General features: G+C 39.1%; 1 protein-coding gene across 4 annotated transcripts in view; it reads right to left on the bottom strand.

Moving 5' to 3' along the window:
* The window catches only part of tnr (tenascin R (restrictin, janusin)), a 218173-nt gene that overhangs the window by 58509 nt on the left and 137276 nt on the right, over positions 1-22388 (bottom strand). For all 4 annotated transcript variants that reach the window (XM_076876302.1, XM_014412311.3, XM_014412312.3 and 1 more), the window contains exons 9-14: positions 9736-9855; positions 9423-9566; positions 8392-8507; positions 4588-4738; positions 504-682; positions 154-244 (exon numbers count right to left, since the gene is read on the bottom strand). In XM_076876302.1, the coding sequence (XP_076732417.1) occupies positions 154-244; positions 504-682; positions 4588-4738; positions 8392-8507; positions 9423-9566; positions 9736-9855 (801 nt within the window). The remainder of the gene's footprint in view (positions 1-153; positions 245-503; positions 683-4587; positions 4739-8391; positions 8508-9422; positions 9567-9735; positions 9856-22388) is intronic.

Below are 22388 nucleotides of genomic sequence, written 5' to 3'. Positions count from 1 at the left end.
AACATTCCCCTGAACAGATGTTCACTACTCCCTCCAATACAGATAAAAAGTGTGGCGTATATTAGGCCATATGTCATTACTGTTCTACTCTCAGAGGCAGACGCAGGATCACACACACCAGTATCACCACATCTGCTTGCTGTCAGACCTCACCGGTAGTAAATTCAGTGGAAATGGATCCGCTCTCGTTTCCTCTTCTCACGCCGCTCACTGTCACCTCGTAACGCGAGCCAGGACGCAGGACCTGTGGAGAGGAAAAAAACCCAAAACAACAGAGGCCGTTTAGTCTGTGTATAATCTCTTTGCATTATGTTTTTTTATGTGTTTGTTTTCTATTTGTTTTATCTCCAGACACAGAAGGCAGACAGACTGTGAGATTAGATCGTTTAACAAGCATGGCAAGTACAAACACAGACACACACACACACACACAGATATACTGGTAATACTATACTTGTGACCTATAATGACTCTAGCCAAGTCTCATTTCAAAGCACACGCACCTGCAGAGAGTACTGGCTAAGTGTGGGCTGGAGGCGGAAGGTGGTCCGTGGCCCTTCTCCTCCCACGAGGCCGTAACGCAGCACAATCTGATCAATCTTTGCCCTCGGTGGCGTCCACTCCACAAATGCCACTGTGTCCGACACGTCGCGCACAATCAGCTGAGTGGGACCATCGATTACTGCAAAACAAAGAAAATGTCTAATTATAAGGTCCCTTGGTGATGTTGTTACAAACAAAGCACAGTCACCAGGGTGCGGTTTCTTTGTTAACCTTTCCGAACTTGGATGAAGTACATGTTGACCAGGCTGGGTATTAAAATTGAATGCCAAACTATTACTTGACAATTACTATTACAAGTTATGATCTCTTAATTTTTCACAACGCACTTGTGTTTTATCATAGTTTAAAAAAGTAAACTTTCATTATATGCAAAGTTAAATACTTCACTTGAGGATGGCCCCAAAGCAAATCAATCCCCACACACGCCCACATTAATAGAGATAAAAATAGTCTGGAGAAATAACTGTCTGGTTTTGGATAGATAATTTTTTCTTTCGTGACAACTGTACGAGAGGTGACTTTCTTTATGGCTTAAGAATCTATAAAGCTTTTAGGCTAAGGGGTATTTATTATTAGAGGCATGGCTGCTTTGACTGATTTGTGCTGCGAGCTGTGTGCGAATTCAAGTCACTTAACTTGACCACTCAACCGGTGTTGGTGCTTTTCGGGGCATTTTAAATGTAATTAAAATAATATGGCTTGTTGAGCAGCTGATTATACTTTTGTAGTTTAAAAAAAAAAAGGTTTTAAAATGGGGCTTAACCAATGCCTGAATACATAAAGTAATAATATAGAGAATCTATAGTTTAGACCAGTTGGAGAGACATCCCCAGAAAGAAACTGTCAGATGGTAAACATTTGAACAGATTATTTACTGAATAGCATTTAATCTGTCATTTGATCCCAAACAAGCTGAACCCCTAAAATGTAATCTAATCCCAAGAGGATGTAGTGTCATCGCCTTGAATTTTCTGGAGCGCTGGATGTGGATTCGATATCAGTGAAAGCTGTTCTGACAGCCAGTCACGAAAAACATATCAGACCTGACGCACGCTGAGACAGTAGGATTTATCTGCGTGAAAGGGTTAAAACATAAGCCGTGATTGAAGTCTTTCCATGCTGATTGCTAGAAAACAACACTTATCAAGTTCGCAGAGCTCAAAATACATCAAGGGAAAACACAAATGTCTGACAGAGGAGGGATTCACTAAACATTTTCTCTGCACTTGTTACAGCATCTATGCCAATGCACAGACATTTTGTCAAGGTAATGGGGTGTTAGAGAATGTGATAATTAGCACTTTATTTCATTAACCTGTTAATTACCTCTTTCCGCAGAAGCTACGGTTTAACATCTGCTGCGTTTAACATATTGTCTGGGAGAATGAAGGAGCGTTTGATCTCAAATTGAAACTTTTCGGCATAAATTTGCTGCCGTTAAAAGAAGTTCAGAGCTTAAAATGAAATGGCATTCTCGCACAGTTCGTGGCACTTAATTTGAAGTAATCAGCTTTTTGGTTCCGTTTGAAAAATGCGTGAAATTTTTAAATGTTGAGGTACTGACCAACAGAAAACTCCACAATGGATAGTTCAGCATACATATTTTTTAATTGAAAGCACCATGCTGTGCTGTAAAACCATAATTATTTTCCACTGCTCAACCCTGTGGGAACTCAGGTGAAAGGCAGATCTCACACACTGGGTGATGTAGAGCCAGTTTTCTTTTCTTTCAAACCTTTTTTTCTCTTCTTTTTAGTTTTCTGAGGTCTAAATAAAGTCTCAGACTAAGGCCTGACATATTGCAGGTCCGGCCTGATTCTTGATGTATTAGAAATTGGCCCCAAGGGTCTCGTCCTAGAAAGCATCCCAGGGAAGACAGTTGCTGAGAACCAGTTCCCAGATCAGCTGCGCTCACTCTCTGGCTTTCCTCTGACTCCTCATGGCGCTACGTTGTCTCAGAGGAAGGATAAATCATTGCTCTAAATTATTTAGTTACTTCAAATTTGTCTTTTCCTCTTTCTTTATCCAATACGGTGTCATAGAGTGGGCTGCTGTAAAAAAATAATGAGCGGGTGCCATAAATTATTAATCGATACTTAATTACAACCCAAGAAATGAACAAAGACTTGACAGGAAATTGATGGTGTTTTGACTGTACATATCAGAGACTGAATTGTTATGGAGGAGGTTTGAATTGGTGAGGAGTGGGGGGGGGACGATACTTCAGCGAGGTTTACGTCAGGGGCCTAAATGGTTTGCAGAGCAAATACGTCAAGGTGACATTCGCTGCTTTGCTGAGCGTACAGTGAGTCGGGAGCGTGCAGGGAAAGCTGTGCTACGGTTTATGTCGAAGTGATTAGCTAATTAACTGATTAACAGAAAACTTTTTGTAAACATTTATGCAGTTTCATTAAATATTTAGGTTTAGCACAAAATATGCTAAACTGTTTCTTTTTTTCAGTTTACAATTACAAGGATTAAGCAAAATAAACAAAACAAAACCCCCAAAAATCATCAGACTGAACTTATTTTTTGGCCTAATCACGTTCCCAGTTTACCGAGGATAAAAACTGATTTAGCTTAAAAAGGTAAAAAAAAAAAACATTCCCTGCAACCCTCAACATGGTAAGCAGATTCTGAAATGGATGACTGAAAGAATTTATGGTTGATCAGCGTCGAATTTTATAATCACAATTCAAAAAAAGGTGGGACGCTGTGTAAAATGTACATAAATAGCAGAATCTCTTCTAATATTCTTAATCAAATATATAAGATCTTTAAATTGTACTATTTTATGAAAAATATTGGCTCATTTTCAATTTGAGGACCAGCTGCTTGTCCCTCTTTTGTCTGAGAGACGAGTCACTCAACAGTTGTGGGTCTTCTTTGTTTTATTTTTCATGCTTTTATGTGTTTAAACTTGGAGAAACTCTTCTACTATGAAGCCATTCTGTTGTAATAGCTGCAGTTTGTAGTTTAACATTGTCTTGCTGAAATATTCGAGGCCTTCCCTGAAAAATATGTCATCTGGATGGGAGCACATGTTTCTTTAAAACCTGTTTACACCTTTCAGCATTCATGGCGAGCTTCCACATGTGCAAGCTGTCAGTTACATATGGCACTGCCATACCATCAAAGATGCAAGCTTTTGAACTGAGGACTGATGACAACCTTGTCATTTTTAGTCCCTCTTTAGTCCAGAGGATCTGGCGTCCATGATTCTCAAAAATAATTTTAAATTTTAACCACAAAACAGTTTTCCACTTTGCCTCAGTCTATTTTAAATGAGCTTCAGCTCAGAGAAGATTATTATCACCACATATGGCTTCTTCTTTGCATAGCAGAGCTTTAACTTGTATCTGTTGATGGCATTGTGAACTTTGTTCACATATAATGTTATTTGAAAGTGTTCCTCAGCCCATGCTGTGATTTCCATGCTGGCTGAGGGTCTGAAGATCATGCACAGTACTGAGTTTCAGTCTTGTCCCTTGCACACTGATATCTCCAGATTCTCTGCACCTTTTGAGGATAATATAGACGTACGACATATGACAACACGCATTATTCTGAAGTTGTTCCCTGATTTGTAGATGCAGTGTTTTTACAGAGCAGTGAAACTCTGCCCATCTTTTTAAAGATGATCTTTTTAGTCCTGTTCATGTTACTTACCTGTTGCCAGGTAACCGAATTATGTGCAAAACATTCCTCCAGTTGGTTTTTTTAGTACTATTTTCTTTTCAATGCTTTTGTTGGCCCATCCCAACAAAAGCAATTGTGTCATATTACTGCCATCAAATTAAAAAATAACTAATACTTCTCATGAAATAGTAAAATAACCCAGTTTAAACATTTTATACGTTTTGTATGTATGTGAATAAAATATGGATTTATGAGATTTGCAGAAAATGGCCTTTCTTTTTAACGCACATTTCGCACAGCAGCCTAACATTAAATACAAATTTTGGTGGTTATAATATTATAGCTAATTGTTGTTAATTTACAGCTTCCAAACTGAATACATACGTGTTGTGACAGTAGCTGTGACTGGCTGGCTTCGACCTTGGTCCCGGAGCGCCACCAGGTTCACTGTATATTCTTCGCCTGGCCTCAAACCAGTTTGCACAAATGACGTGATGGTGCTGGGCAGCTGTGTAGTCATCCCTCCATCATTATCCTGGAAGAAAAGCAAGGATTAAAGTGACAAAGGGGAAGGAAGAGAGAGAGAAAGCTCCTATCTGTTTTAATTTTTCAGTAAATATCAGCAACTGTGTGGCACAAACAGCGTCTCTCAGTGAAGGTAAGAAAAAGGCCCTCCCCCAATGACAGAACTTCAGCAGCTAATTTACATGCAGTACATTTTCTGTGTTGTATGCTTAAACTTTTGGAAGGTTTAGCACATTAAATTCCCAAACCGAATATCAAACGGGCTAGAGTGATATTTCTCTGGCCATGTTCTGCAAAGGCAGCACTGTGTGCGTTTCCAAAGGCGTGTCACTCATCCATACAGAGTCACAGCCATTCCCAGCTGTTCTCAGAGAGCCAGCATTGCTAATGCACTACCTGCCATCACACAGATGTTACACCCACTGCTGGTCCGAGATCTCCAAACCCCTGCGCTTTGAAGGTTGCTATTAAAACAGAACATATAACAGCTTGCTGCTTTCCTGAATCAAATCTGTAATTAGAGATGTAATCCATTTAATCACCTCAGCTCCAATTACCAGGGTGGGCAGTAACACTCACAATGGTAATGTTCTAACAACAAGTGGTGTTCAATCTCAATAATAATACAGTTTCATGGAGGTAATGCTAAATTAAGCAAAATGAATCACCACAAAAGTATATCCCACTCCCATCTCATGTGTCACTTTGCTCATAATTAGTCATCATTATCTGTGCCGACAAGATCGCTTTGGCGACTTAGTCCCTTGTATTTTCTATTGCTTCCGTTTCACTGGATGAAAAGAAAATGTAGCAATTTAACTGCCCATTCATACATTCACTGTTTTCGTTCTTTTCTAATGATAAGAACTAGTGGGAAGTGTTTTTAGTCATCTCACAATTCAGAGGAAAAAATTCTGTACAACAAATACATCTAATTTGTTTACAGTTACCCGCGCTGAAAACTTATGTGTGAAAATCATTCATTATCCTTTTTAAACAGACAGCAATAGACGGTAACAAGGAAGATCGAAGAGTTCCCCCAGCCCGACACACAAAAGTATAGTCTGTTATTCAAAGTAACGGTGACACTGCTTCCGGAAAAGACGTTCTCGTCTTTTGTCTTTTAAATGTCATGTTTAATGCTGTGAGCACAAATATCAAAAAATCATCAACTTTGCTGTCTTACGTTGAGAAACACTTCCTCAAAGACTAGTAGGAGAAAGTTAACAACATGTGTGCACGAGCTCGTTTGTTATCCTCTCATTTATTAACACAATTCTTTTTAAGGTGATTTGAGAAAAATAGACTTGAATTGGAGTTTTTCATGGTTGCATTTTTTTAAAGTTGAAAGAGTCCTTACAGAAAACAAATATGACACTAATGAACACAAAAATTGTTTAATGTCAATATGTGACTGCAATATCTGTCCAATAACACCAGCCCTAGTTGTCAACTGACTGATTCTTCTGCTTTTTCTCCTTCTTGGTGTCTTTTATCTCATTCTTTCCCTTCCATCCTTTTCTATCCCACCAACCGTCTGCATGTCTGTGGTTCTCCGCTTTTCCTCTTTCCTGGCAGCTCCATCGTCAGTATCCTTTTTCCAGTGTATCTACAATCCCACCCCACCTGCACATGTCCAAACCCTCTCAGCCTTCCTTCTTTTTCTTTGCCTCCAAACTGCTCAACCTGAGCCGTCCCTCCGATATACAACTGCCTTTCTTTGTAGTCTTATCTATTTTTTTATTGAATTACAAAATCCAACATATGAGATGTTGCAGTACTGCACGCATGCAGTACAAAAACCCTGGCAGTATATTACATTATGGGAATGTACCATATATACTGTGCTATAGCAGTTTCTAACCATATTAATGGTGGGTCCTAAAGCTCACCTTCCCCCCTTCCCTCTCGCTTTGTTTCCTTTTTACAGGGTAGTGAGTTTTGTGTTTGTTCGCATAGGCCAAAGCTTTCATGCCTACTTCCATTACAAGATTGTCAAAATTCACAATCCCTACTGCTAGATTAAACCCACCAGGGGTGGGACTGCCAACTCATAATATGATTTCCCCTGCGGCTGGAGAGAGAGGGAGGGAGGGAAAGCAAGGGACGATTGAGGAAAGAATATGAAAGAGAGAGAGAGAGAGAGAGAGAGAGGGATGCGAGAGAGGTGAAACAAAAAGGGATGGAGGGCAGTTTCAAGGGGTAACTGAAAAAAAAAACAGTTACAGATTTCAACCAAGGGCTGTTGGATGGAAAATAGAAACAAGGGATTAGGTGGAAAGGCCCGGGGGGGATGGGAGAACACAACAGTGATGAGACATGAAGGAATGGACAGACCAAAGGAGGATGGGAACACTAAAAGCAATAAAATAAAATTAAGATGAGCACTTTTTTTTAACTTACTATCCTTAAAAGGCCTTGAAAAACAAAAACACAAAAGCATCTTAACATCAGATTTGAGACTTAGTGCCTGGCTGGACCAAAGGATATCTCCCTTGAGAACACCTTAAAGGAGAAAACCAATTACTGTGAGAGGGGACAAGATTAGAGTTCAGAGTACCTGAGTTTACAGCAGGAATTAGAAAGAGAAAGGCTTTTGCTTTTTGGCTTTGAACCTGGCCCTAGTATGGCTTCGCGAAGGGTTATTCAGGAAAAAAGAGTTCAATGGCTCATCCATCTAATAGCCAATAAGCTTAAGACAATCCGCTCGTTTAATTTGGTATGGGCTTTAAACCCCCAAGAAAACCTAAATCCATGCAGTTTTCTCCCCGTTTTTACAGACATTCAAAGCTAGAGGATGGTATTAGTGAGATTTGAAAACAATTATTTCCAATCAAGATTTCACAAGCAAAACCCTGAAAAATAAAGAGTGTGCAAATATGTATCTAAAGCATAAATAACTCTTTATTCCTTCTGTTCACCTCACAAACACACGGGGATTAGGTGAGACTCGTGCACTCTCGCTTCTGAATGGGTAGATGTCACATGGTGCTGAACTACATTATCAATCCCTTGTTTTACTTTTCTGGCACTATGTGTATGTGATAAAAAACAATCAAAATTCAACCTCTGAAGCACCATCGTAGACGTCGTCAAATCACATTGATTCAAATGTTCCAGCAGAGCCATTAACCAATGAAACGATGGTACTGAGAGTCTGGTTGCCTGGGCAGTTGATCATTGCGGTGAATAATCAACCTGTTGAACAATCGAAGCTCAAATAGCTTGCCTTGTGATTCCACTCAAGGTACACCCCAGCCACACACAAACACACACACACACATATCAGGAATGCCCAAAATCAAGAATCACATCCATGTGTGTCATGTTTGAGTCTGCAAGCTTATTTAATGGTAAAAGGACTGATTATTATACAGCACTTTTCTACACTTTTCATTGTTTTTATGTCTTTGTATGTTATAATTTTGGTCTTCTTCTTAACCAATGGTTGACAGGCCAACAACAGCACTAGCGAAGGTAGTCGTGGCGACAATAAATGGTTACCTGTAGACAACAGTCTGCAAAACTCACAGCCAGCTGTGCGAAGGACTATTGCAGAACCATACTGGATATGTTTCACTGTACTTTCAGCATCTGTGGTGTAGTCTGACATAAGGAGGAGTGTCAATTCCATTCATTTAGATTCAGACAGGTAGATTGTACCTTGGGGATGAAGCTAATCTCCCATCCATCGAAGGAATAGTAGAACGGTTGCCAGTGGACCTCCACTGATGTCTCTGTCATGGATTTGAAGACTAAAACATCTGGACTTGAGAGATCTGAAGGAGTAGAGACATATCATTGTTCTTCAGTTAACCAACAGTCCATAAATCACAACTGTCTAATGCTTAAAAAACTCTCTTCTTTCTCTTTTTAAGTTTGGATACGTGAAAGTTTTCATAGTTTTGATGATATATAACTCACTGAAAAAGAACAGCTCATTCTTTAATTTTCAAAGTGCTATAATTAAATGTTTCCCAACAATCTTTCCAGAATATCTAATTAAACCCTTAAAATTAAGTTTAGCAAAAAAATAATGCCCAAAATAAATCATATTCTAGTGGAAAAATGGATCCATCAGAGTAAAGTGCCCTGAATCTAATTTATTAGTAGAAATTCAACTTAAATTAAATTCAGTTGTTGTTGAAATTGAGAATAATTTTACAAGCCAAGCCAGCACTAATAGCAATACACTGTATGTACCTAAACGTCACCTAATACACCGATCATACAATATTTTGCTTCCAGTGGAAGAAAAAAAAACTTATTCAGGGTTTTAATGCTTGCAGAGTGTTGGTAAGCGTGAAAGCAATTGGTGTATTTCAATATCAGGTGCAAGGACCCGGCATTAACACAGTGTGTGTGTGTGAGTGACACTAAGCAGTTGTTACAGGTGAAAATCACAAGCAATTTGCACAGACAAGCAAGTGGTATTCTCACTCTGTTGACACAGAGAAACATCTTTGGGAGGACTTGACAAAAAAAAAAAAATCGTGATAGACACTGTGTGCACATTTGTTAATGTAGAACTGCACGTGCAATAATCCAGGAGCCCGGGGATATTGCATGAAGGTAAATTGAGATATTAAATTGGGAAACAAAGATGCTTTCAGGCTCTTTCTGTTGCACCACAAGGGAACATTTTATAAAAAAAAAAGAACAAAAAAAGAACAAAAACATATGATTGCACTTACAGGTCCAAACAGTAATACTGGCAGGAACGCTGATAGTGTTGTTAATGACAGCGAACACATTGATGTTGTACTCCATGCCAGCTTGGAGCTCCAAGATAGTGCAGGTAGTCATGTTGCCTGGAATCCTTATCTCTAGCTGCACACCTGACAGGGAGGCAGGTGAAGAGATATACACCGATACATGGATGCACTGCTTTTTTTTTTTTTTTTACAAAGAAATAGGAGATGTCGATGCTTTCAAGAGATTTCGAAGCAACGGGAAGTTAACTCACGGCTGTCCTGCTTTGAAAGGTCAGCGTGGATCTGTACTTACCTCCGGGGGTGCTCGGTGTGTAGGTCACCAAGAAATCTGTCAGCACAACTGACCCCTCCCACTCCAGCTCGATGGTTTGATCTGTCACCCCTCGAACTTTCAAGTTCATGGCGGGTGCAACTGTTAACGAAAAACAGAAAGCAAAACAACTAATTTGAATTTTTTTTTGTACATTTGTTTTTGGTGTAGCAATGAAAAATACAAATCGTACACTAGTAATCTGCTACTGTAATAAATATGTGATAAAAAAAAAAAAAACCTTAACACAAAGCAAAACACTGAAAAATAGGCTTGAGTGGTACCATCTGTCTACCAGCAGCAGAAAGATGAGCAGCCGGACAATCTGTCCCTTCATCAGGCTGACACTGAAGCAGAAAGTTACAGGATTAAAATAGTTGTCATCAGCTTAGCGGAAGGAAATAACTACTGTTTTAACATGAAGATTTAATTATTATTAATTGTACGGATTCTTTTTTTAAGTAACATTTGGAACCATATTAATTCTTACAAAAATAATTTGTTTATTTGTGTGATTTGAACAAGTATCTGTGGAGATTACTTCAGTAGATGCCAAAAAAACAAAACAAAACAAAAAAACGACGAAGAAAAAAATGTTGTGCGCCTGCGGTGATGTGTGACTCACAAGAATGGCAATCTGTCTGCTCTGTGAGATGGGCGAGCGACAGATTGCTTCCAAAAAACGTTTTCTGTGTGGATTCGCCTACTTTAATCAGAAAACTGTCAGCATTTAGTAATCGAATTAGTATAAAGGCTGCAATTTGCAACAGAAGGTTCACATGGCATATGTCATTATTTCAGTGACTCGCACAGAGAGCGGTCAACCAGGTTGTGTATCCCTTGCTGTAATCCTTTGGTGAGCCAGCTTAAGCGCAGCCTGTCCAGTGAGTTAAGTAAGCCTGACATCCAAACTCTACAGATAAAAGATAATTTTACATGAGAGCTGTTGCCTTATCAGCTCAGCCAGATCAGTCAAAGGGCTAGAAAATGTTAAGGTGGTTATTAATCATGCCGATTTTAGAAGAGACATTAAAGTCTTACTTGTGGGCTTCGCAAGCTACTTATGTAGGAAATATGAGAATTTGTGTATTTTTGAAGCATTTCTGCAATAATCATTGAAGGTCCTGTGAAAAGGCTGAAACTTTTTAAAAGAAACTGGCTCGCTATAGTGGATTATACTGTGAGTGGAGTTTCTTTGGTGCACGTTCAACATAGCCAGACTTCAAACCCCAGTCAGAAAGGATGTTAGTTAGTTATCATCTTTCTTTGTTAACCCACACGTTGTCCTTCAGGCTCTGTGCGTGCTCCCATTTAAAGGAGGTGTTTGACCCATCATTTGACTTTTCTTTCTCACAAAGTGGATCGATTCAGTGCAGCCTACTTCAAGTCAGAAACCCCGTCAGACCAACAGGTGATGGAGATCTATAAAGAATGTGAGGAGTGTAACGGCAAAACAGAGCACTAGTTGGAAATAAGGTAAGAAAGCAATGCTGACGCTTGATCGGGTCTCTTTAGATTTGTGGCAACAAAGTAAAATTCATCCGTGCAACATTCTTGGTAATAACTATCCTCCTGACAGACTGATCAGTTTTGTAGTCTGTGTTCTGGCAGCAATTTCAGGACTGTACAACTAAACTGATGTTGAATTAGTACAAAATGTAAAAACATATCCCTGCACTATTTGTATCACATTTGTCTCATCACGCGTGCAATTATTCCACATTTCCTTTGGTGTTATTACCAACATATGGCTAAACAAGCTCAATGTATAAACTGTATCTATTCACCAGAGAATATAAATCACACTTATACCGCCGCCGAGGAAAAGAATCACTGAAAACATGTCACTTCCACTCAATTTACACTAAACTAACTAAATGATGCCTTAACTGAACACTTGCTTTGAGTCCGGTTATGTTTTAAGTTACAGTAAGAAAGACACAACCATTCATGCATGTCTTTGGCGTGTAGGAGGAAGCCAGGGTACGCAGGGGGAACACAAAAGTGCAGAAAGGCTGCAGATGTGATGGGTTCAAACTGGGGAGTGTCTTGCTGTGAGGCAACAGTGCTAACCACTGCACCACCATGTCGCCAGCTGACTTTGTGACAACGAGAACTTCTAACTCATTAATCACGGTCTTTGGTACTCTGCTATTTAGCCTGTATTTATTTAGATTTTAGAACATTAAGTATGCAATTTCTCTTTTTCCGATCTAACGTCAGATATGTTAACTAACAGCATTAAATACACTGACACTGAAGAAATTTTAAAAAACTGATGATCCATGGTAAGCTGTGATGCACTCCTTTTTTCTGGCCCATTACATCCTTACAGTGAGTTACAGCTTTTTTCACCAAATTGGCTATTAACTGTTTTTTGCTTTGTATGAGATAATATCTCAATTTAATGTTTTCTTTTTTCTTTTTAAAGAAAGCAGTGATGTAATTAAGAAAGTGCACATGCTCCACTGCTTATTGAGCAACATGCATACAAATAGGTTGTACAGCTAGTATGACCAAATTTCCTGCATCCAACTGGACCGTTGCAAAGCCACAGTTTGATTTAACGTTAAGCAATAGTAACTAGGCATGTTGAGCTTTCAGAAGAGGGGGAAATTCAGAATGTGTGCAAATGAAACCTGCAAATCACATATACTGTTTCAAAATATTCAGCTGACAAATTAAATAGTGAATGTGGCTTCCCAGCACAAGTGCTTTCTCTCATTCATTTCAGAGATTTACTATTATTTCCTTTGGAATGTCTCTCATTGACAGTTGAAAATGCCATAAATTGACACGCTGGGTGCTGGAGCAGCACCCGACAGGGGCGGGACTTGGCTAAAGGTCAGAAGCTTTTATTTATTTTTTTACATTTTTGCCTCATACTGCCACCCGTGCATTTCACGCAGGCTGACAAGACGTCATCATCATCGAGTGGCGAACCTATTTTGTGGTAATGGAGTATGAGTAGAAAATATATTTATAGATTATTAAGATCTTGGTTATGAAAATGTTCTTACCCATAAGGCAGGCAGTAATTATTATATTTAAAACTTTTGTTTGTGTTTTAATTATCCCGAAGTCACGCCTAAATAGTGCTCTGTTAGTGCTCTGTTAGTTTAGACACTGTGATTAGAGACAGATGTTAGCCTGTCATACTTAGAGACAGCTTATTACACCCATCTCATATTTGAACAGATTGCATTGTTAAAGCGAATCCCAGACAGTAAAAGAATCCAGTGCTGGGTGCAAGAAATCCTGAACTTGAGATCATCAGGTCGTAAACCTAAAAGGTGGTGCTGAATGCAAATGTGGAGCCATAAAGAAAGACCGTCCACAACTCCCACAGGCAAACACAACAAAAGGGGAGGGGGAGACAAGTGAAGGACATAAAGGAGGTGAGACAAGACAGATGATACAAACAGTTTGACTTGGGGGGGAAAAAATGTAGGATGGGCTGGATGCACAGAAGACACAGAAGAGGAGAAAGAGATCTGCTGGAGAAGAATAAATAATTTAACACTGAAAAACAACTAAAAGTAAACTAGAGCAAAAAGGATGAAAGAGAGAAGGAGATAAAGGAGAATTGTGATGGTGTGAAAAACAAAACTCTCCCCACCCCTGTGATACAGGACACTACAGCCGATCAGTGAATCCCCCACCGGAAACCCTTGGGCACTTTAGTAGAATTTTCCAGCACTTTCTCACGCACTCGACAGATGGGCCCATCCTGTACAGTGGCTAGATCATTTCAGAACTGAGGGGCAAATCCTGCAGCATTCACTTAACGAGATTTATTTCGTCAGTTCAACTTGTCAGGTATATAAAGGGAATGATAAATCAAAGAAGGGGCAATAATCCACGGGACAAAAGAATAGTGACTGAATAAGGTCATGCAAGAGATGAATGGATGAACTCCTCGAAAGCAAAGGCATACAATACTATGCAAAGGTCTCAAGCCACCCCTCATTTCTTGATATTTTCCTTCCGAGAAGCCAGACTTTCTTCGGACATTTCAAAGTGGTCTTGGGCAGTAGTTCTCCAGAGTTTCTGATTTCCTTTGGTCGTTGCCTACTTTTTCACTCATTTTTAGTCCGTTCGTAGTACCTGAGCATTTTTAGAGGAATGCTGTTTTGCTTCTTATGCCACTTAACACTGACCTATGAACCACTCAAGAACCACTCCAGCTCAAGGGATAAACAACTGTGTCTATATATACAACTAAGCAAAGAACTGAATTTTCTAAAAGTATCTAAATGAAGGATGGCTCAAGACTTTTGCACAGTACTGTAAGCACAGCAGAAGGTCAGGGGTAGAGTGATTAACAAGGTTACTCAGAGAAGTCTGTCAACAGTATTAAATATTATTTCACTATGTGGCCATTGTGGAGCAGGGAAATTATTTTACTGCTATTGTTAAATTATCATCATTATTACCATTGCATTAATAATATAATCTGGAGTTTATATTGCATTCAGGGGTTGAACAGTGTGTGTCTTTCAGAAAGGCTAAAAGTCACAGGCTGACAGGAAACAGGCTTGCAGAGAGTTTGCAGAAGCAGGAAGTTATTTTGAGCAGCAGGCTAAGACGAGGCTTTAACAATGTAACAGATAGCTTTAAGATGGCCTTAAGATGTTTATGATGATGTTAATTTTGTATTTCAGATGCAGTTATAACTATTGTGTACACAATGCATATCTGTGCTTATTTGAGTTGATGTTCAGGTTCTTTAAAGGTCTTAAGCTTCACTGACGTGACTGTTCAGGTGATACATGCTGAGGGAAAACTAGAACATAGAAGGAATTGCAATACATGCTTACAAAACACTTATATCAGGTCATTTTATATTAAGGTTTTAGTAGAGGTTCTTGGTTAAAACATTTATTTAGTAGAAGACATACACATAGTCTCAGTGAGCCTCTGGTCTGGTGAAAGGTCAGAAGTACAACAGGTGAATTGAGAAAGAGCATTTGAGGTCAACACACACACACGAGTTAGATTTATTTAGAGGAGAGATTAGTCATGTCTCGGTAAAAGAGGAACAATTCACTTTAAGACAAGAACGGAAAGTACCAGCCATGAAAATAGAAGATGATCTTCTGGGTTAAAAGTCATTGTGGTGTTGATCTGATCTATGTATAAAATGTATCTGTGACGCATGAAGGGGCGTCAGTAAATCAAACCCTGATGCTATAAAATATCTGTTCATGCTTTGAGGAAGTCGAAGACTACTTGCTGTCTGCGTACAGAGTTGTCTTCCCACACGTGTGTGTTCATTAAAATCATTGTTTGACCAAGACCTTCTGGACCAAGGGTGGTTTGTACTCTCCCTCCTCAATTTTGAACCTTAACATTTGGGGGCTTCGTCCGGTGGTTGAGGAGGGAGAATTGGAGGTGTAGATGGAGAAATTTGGTCTTAGGTGGTCTGACGGGCAGACATGAATTCCAGTGGTCGAAGTGAGTGGGCATAAGCCGGCTTATCCAAAAGGTAAGGCACTACCTGTTGAATTATTTCCAAAGTGTGCCAAATTGGACATGATAAAATTTAAGTCTACTCACTGAAGTTACTGGTGGATGTCTGTTTTGATTTTGATGAAAAATCTCATGAGTTGAAGCAGTTAGAGTTCTGCTAAGAAGAAAGAAGAAATGAAAGCAGTTAAAGTCTGCGAGAGCAGTTAGAGTCTGCCAGGAAAAGTTTAAATACTGGGTTGAAGTCCCAAAGAAATTGAGTTAGAGTCTCAAGTAGTTTGGTAGGAAATTTGGTCATTTTGTGGGTTAAAGTCCCGGTTGGTCATTAGGTCAGACCTTGGTTGGTCATTTTGTGGGTTAGAGTCCCCATTGTCCATCAGGGTAGATCTGCCTCAGTCATACACTTGTGTTGGGTGTTGATTGTTGTTTCAAAGTATTATAAATTATTCTAGAACGGCAGTTCGAGTCTGCTAGGAAGCGCAGTGCTCAGAGGTAACGCTTGCCAATGCCAAGGACGCTTAGGCATTGTCCTCGAGTGAACTGTTTAAACCACAGTTGGTTTTACAAATACTGCTGCAAACATTGTTGAGTGTGTGTTTAAGATGCCATTTATGTTTATTAGAGGACTATAAATAAAGTTTTGAGTTGCCGTAGTGGATGTATAGTAATTGACTGAGTTTGGATGTAGATATATAAATATATTGAGTGCACTGTATATACTTAAGACTAACACATTACTTTCAGTAGTAACTTTTCTCCAGCATTAGTTGCTGGTGTGGTTTATTTTTTCAATTTCTTGTGTGTGCGGTGAGAATTAATGGAGGTTTCAATTTTTCGTTTGTTTGTTTTTGACTTGCTCTTTCTGATTATGACAAGCATGTCTAAAATACTCTTAGGAAAGTGTGTTTTGAGTTATATTTCTCAACTCTAGTCACAGTTTAAGTGTGTGAATGCGGTGACTAGAAGGTTTTGAATGATGAATAAAGGTGAGAGGTATTTCTTTGGTGATGTCAAGTAGGATGTTTTAAAGTTTGAAAGTGTTTTTAATTTGAGAGAGGCATGAGTGATGTTATAAGAGTTTGAGTTTCTTTTTCTTTCAGTTCAAGAACGCATAAGTACATACACTTGGTACACCCGTTTACTCTTTTACTTTATTAAAACAGACGGTGTATTTGAGTTTGAATTTCAGTAATTGTATGTTGATATGGTAATTTAGTTTTATGTTAGGTGAAGGAGATGTCCATCTCTGCGTCTTGCAGGATTGAAAGTGAAAGTTGAAGGTTGTGATGTGAATGCTGTGAGTACTCGATTTGAATGATTCTGTGTGATGTGTACAAAATAATAAATAATAATAACACTATGAAAGATTATAGTAGAGTGAGTGCAAGGCGGTGTGTGAACAGAGGAAGTCTGCAGAGTGTGTGTGCGTGAAATAAGGGTGTATTGTTTTTACATGAAGATTTAGTAGACCCAAAGTAGAACGTTACAAACAAACAGATAAAAAAGTAAAATTGAAGAGAGAAAATAACTGACAATTACATTAATGAATAGAAAACACACATACACAAAGTGCCATATGTGAAATTATTCTAGGAAGGAATCAGAAGTGAGATAGTTTAATATAAGATGCAATGAAGGAAGCAGCTTACACTCCTTAAATTTCCAGAGCCAGTGTGTTCCCTCCCCTGCCCACTTGGGCCCCGTATCAGGCGAGTATGGAAGGCTGGATAGCCCATGACGGGTAAGATCCCACCTCGAAACCCTGGGACAACCTAAGGCAGGCACAGTCACGATTACTCGGACTCACTCAGTCCCTGTGAGCTCAGACTCACTGGTGAGATGAAGTGAAGAAGACGGGACCTCAAGGGTAAAGCCGCTGGGCTGAGGCAGAGGGGGAGAGTGGCAAGTGGAGCCCTGACTTCTGGCTGAGGAGCAGGAATGCTGTTAATAAGGTGGGAACTTAAAATTTGGGTTAGTAAATTTGGGAAAGAAACTGACGGCTTAAGTGGAGAATTATGAAGGAGTCTGACACACTGCAAAAGCAACATATGCAAATTGACATACACAAACATAAAATACATTTGAGTTTGAAGCTGAGGAATAACTCAAAGAAGCTATATGACGAAGGGAGTGAGTTATGAAAACAAACGGTGATTAAAGTAGTTTTAAAAAGAGTGACTTAGGAGTGCTCTCTCGTACTGAGTGATCAAGTAGTGATCACTGTAGAAAGAAATAAAATGATTTAATGAGTTGGTAATGTTTAAACATATGTTTCTGTTGTTACAGCAACTCATTGAGAGATGACTCAGTATGCAAATTAGTTGGAGTGAGTGGTGACGAAGGAACTTCCTGTGTGTGTGTGTGTGTGACTGAGGAAGTGACTTTCAGAAGAGGAAGCATGGCAGACAAGAGAAGTACAGATTGGGGTAGGAAATTTATAGTTTAGTGATTATACGTTGTCGTAAGGGGGTTTTATGCTGAATTTAAGTATGTTAAAGGGGGTGATTTTTGTGTGCAAATTGTGTGGTTTTAATGAGACTTTCGGTGTATTGAGGAGGTGAAATTATGTGGTGGCAAGACTTGTGTGTTTAAGGTTGTTGAGGTTGTTGTGGTGATGGGTTGATTCTGTCAGTTAGGTTTGGGTTGTTGTTTTTGTTTTTAATAGAGGGAGTTTTAGGAAACATCGACATGTCTAAAATTGGGCCCATTATTTTGTAACAGTGCACTTAAAGAAAACCTGTCAGGTGATTTTGTTTTGTGTTTTCATGAGCTAATAATCAGCTCTATTTTTTCTCATTTCTGTTTTAAGGAGGCCTGCAACAGTGAATAACGGCGCTGAAAATTCTCGGGAAGAGCAAATATAAGGGGGCTTTCCAGATTACAATTGGCTGAGGAGAAAGCTACCTGTAGGGACTATTCATAGTCCCTGTAAAAAGGATTTTATGCGAGTCAATACAGTCCAAAAGCATAAAGAAATATTTTCCTATGGAAAATAAAAAAATGACTGAGCTCATTTTGCTGAGGGTGGAGAATCTGACGCGGGAAGCTCCACTATTAGCAAAAATATGGAGTGAATGTGTGACTGGATGAAGGAGGATGAATTAATGTGGACAAACAATTGGCTTTTACCAGAGAAAATTTTTGTTTTATTAAGTGGGGTTAGATTATGGGATTATAGTATATTGTTGGGAGAAGGCCAAATGTTACGGGGGAGGCATTTTCTGATATAACTCAGTTACCATTAATTGTAGAAACACATGACTGATAATTGTTCTGTGTTAAGTTTATTTTTATGATATAGATTGGAACATGAGTGGGGAAAACTGAGCATTTTTAGTTTTGTATAGTATTTTGACACATTTCATGTATCAAAATAAAGGGGGGTTTAGGGTGTATTAATTTAATTGTTTAATAATTTAGGATCATTTTAGGACTTTTGGGGTTTTTGATCATTTGGATATGGTAAAACTGAAACTGTTATTTTTATGTTAAGGTTAAAGGATTAAAGAACTGAATCCTGTTTAGAAGATACAATACCAGGGTTTTAAAGCTGTGTACAAATCTTAGAGGGAAATATGCTTAAACTTAATTGATTAAAGTGGTTGTTTTCTTTTGGAGCTTTTAGTAGAATAGGCGCTTACGATGATTTAGAGTAGAGGAACTTGCAGCAGCGACAATTTGTGCACAGGATGTTGATGATCAGATAAGGGAAAAATAGAGCGAGCAACCGGACGTAAAAGCAGGGCTTAAAGAGTTTTAAAGTGATGAGTAACGTTGAAGAATATACATAAATACAAGTCAATAAGTTAAGAAGATAATTAGGATCATGCTTTTGATTAAAGAGTCCCAAATAGGATAAGTTAGGGAGGTGCAGGAAAAGGTGTTTTGTTTCCTTTGCAGAAGATCTCGACGACCACAGGGAGGTCCGAGACCACCAGAGAGGGACCGAGAAAACCTAAGCTTACACATGGAGTGTTCTCGAATGGGAGCGGGTGTTTATTACTGGACCAATTAGATGACATGAGGTTGTCTGAGCGAGGACACAATGTATTGCGACCTCTGGTGTTCCAGAGGTCGAGAGAGGGAGTGTGGAGCAGGGAAATTATTTTACTGCTATTGTTAAATTATCATCATTATTACCATTGCATTAATAATATAATCTGGAGTTTATATTGCATTCAGGGGTTGAACAGTGTGTGTCTTTCAGAAAGGCTAAAAGTCACAGGCTGACAGGAAACAGGCTTGCAGAGTGTTTGCAGAAGCAGGAAGTTATTTTGAGCAGCAGGCTAAGACGAGGCTTTAACAATGTAACAGATAGCTTTAAGATGGCCTTAAGATGTTTATGATGATGTTAATTTTGTATTTCAGATGCAGTTATAACTATTGTGTACACAATGCATATCTGTGCTTATTTGAGTTGATGTTCAGGTTCTTTAAAGGTCTTAAGCTTCACTGACGTGACTGTTCAGGTGATACATGCTGAGGGAAAACTAGAACATAGAAGGAATTGCAATACATGCTTACAAAACACTTATATCAGGTCATTTTATATTAAGGTTTTAGTAGAGGTTCTTGGTTAAAACATTTATTTAGTAGAAGACATACACATAGTCTCAGTGAGCCTCTGGTCTGGTGAAAGGTCAGAAGTGCAACAGGTGAATTGAGAAAGAGCATGTGAGGTCAACACACACACACATGAGTTAGATTTATTTAGAGGAGAGATTAGTCATGTCTCGGTAAAAGAGGAACAATTCACTTTAAGACAAGAACGGAAAGTACCAGCCATGAAAATAGAAGATGATCTTCTGGGTTAAAAGTCATTGTGGTGTTGATCTGATCTATGTATAAAATGTATCTGTGACGCATGAAGGGGCGTCAGTAAATCAAACCCTGATGCTATAAAATATCTGTTCATGCTTTGAGGAAGTCGAAGACTACTTGCTGTCTGCGTACAGAGTTGTCTTCCCACACGTGTGTGTTCATTAAAATCATTGTTTGACCAAGACCTTCTGGACCAAGGGTGGTTTGTACTCTCCCTCCTCAATTTTGAACCTTAACACCATGTAAAACCTCACTATCAAACAATTAAGTTGGGTAAGGTTTTGGTTAATTTTTATTTACCCTGATGAGTGGTCTAACAGAGGATTGGTGCATTCAGACATCCCATCAACATTTCTAGTTGGTGAAAAACCAAGAGTGAATGACAGGCAGCACCAACCAACCTTGGATGGAACTAATCGCCTCTCTTAAAACGATCCGCAACATAAATCACATATTTCAAAGTACACTGCTTGAATCACATGAACTAATTAAAATGCTCAAGGTTTTTGTCTTCTTCAGCTTGTATTCTTCTGAATGTTTGCTTGAGAAAGGGCAAGTTGCTGAAGGTTGTTGAAGAATCTTGCCCGGAGTGTTTAAGTCTCATTAAGTCTAATCAGTATACTATTATAGGCAGATATAGCAGTATCCACCGAACTAAGACCCCGATGGTACAACTTTAAGCACACAACGAAGGTCAGTGCATCATCAGAGAAGGAACCTACCTTCAGGCTGCTATGTGTAATGGAATTTTTCATATAAATCACGCTTAAATGACTAAACTGCATGTTTTACTGTTAATTATAATATTTTGGAGTTTCTGTTGGGTGGAAAAGAAAGGACAGATGATTTTTAGGAAGCAAATCACGACAGATATTTTGAAGATACAGTACAAGATTGTTTTCTTCCTCTGGCTCAGAGTAAAAGACTTACTGCTGCACTTTGAATGATCCAAACAAACCAATATCTCAATAATAAATCAAGCTGAAGTTAAACAGACTGAGTTATCAGACTCACAAAGCCTGATAATCGTGAATCACAGGCGCGACTACCCGCTGAAATGTGATAACTGCCAACACAGACAATGCTGAATAAAAAAAATAAACAACAAGCACAAAAAATTTCTTTTGTGTTGTTTTTACAATAGTCATTGATAGAGATGCAAATAATAATTTTGTGTTGCACATACAAAAAGAGCTAAAAAAAACAAACAAAAAAAACAAGCTGAAGCACAGTTTCAGTCGAAACCATAATAACGATGTATGTTCTCACCCTGCTGAGGCTGTCCGTGAAAGCAACACGTGAAAAAAAAAAACCCACCCGCACAGCTGTCAGCCGATTGTGACAATGCATTACTGTGCGATGAGGCGAGTGTCACATTCCTGCCAAAATCGCTCGAGCTGTTAATCATAATATAATTGTATGGAGCAAAGTTAGTCTTTTAACAGTAGGCTTGTTTTAACTGGGCTGCTGTAAGTAACAAGGCCATGCTTTTGACTCATGAAGCCATAAAACTGACTGATGCTGAATGGGGCAATAAAACAAGGAAACAACATCTATAAGCAGACCACAGCGCCTAACTCTAAAAAATAAAATGTATACATGTGGCTTCCACTTTGTCCTTTTACAACACACATCCATTAAAATGGTTACATACATTTTTAAAAATCTATAATATTCATATAGTTTAATGGCATAATAAAGCTATTACAGTTATGGCGCATAAAGCCAGCAGCAACAGCCCTTAATATTAAAAGTACAGCAAAAGGTGATGCAATTTTGCTTGTATGACGTCAATAAGAGTGAATTTTTTTCACACCCATGCAGCAACATGCTTCCTCTTGCCTGGAAATGTTAGATGACGTGCTGCGGCAGCTTCTCGAGCCACAACTCCCGCCACGCAGGCTCTGCGGCTGTTCTAACCTGTCAACATCCTCGAAATGAGGATCCACGACCGTCACGCGCAGGTCGGGTAAGCGGTGAGGCCCGGGCCCCGAAGCTTTATCATAGCGCTGATATGATGAGAAATGTAAATGTCAGTTGTCACCACTGCAGCACTCAAAGGATGTCAACAAAGCAAGAGTGTCACTGTCTCTCCACAGTGGCGTCGGGACTCATAGAAATGATCGTGGAGCACTTCTGCTGTATGGCTGAATGTCACTTTCCTCCGGGTGATTTTGGCTTTTTGGGGGGAATGTATTTTTATGTAAAGATATACTATTTCTTACTGCACGCCTGAAACGTCCAATTTAAATTCAACAACCTCCATTATTTCTCGTAGCGGGAGAATATAGGCCACCATTATTGAAGCAAAAATACATGCCGCTTTCTCCAGTTTGTGATAACGT

This window comes from Maylandia zebra, linkage group LG18 (assembly GCF_041146795.1).
Source record: "Maylandia zebra isolate NMK-2024a linkage group LG18, Mzebra_GT3a, whole genome shotgun sequence".
Classification (NCBI taxonomy): Eukaryota; Metazoa; Chordata; class Actinopteri; order Cichliformes; family Cichlidae; genus Maylandia; species Maylandia zebra.
This window is presented reverse-complemented; position numbering and strand designations above follow the sequence as displayed.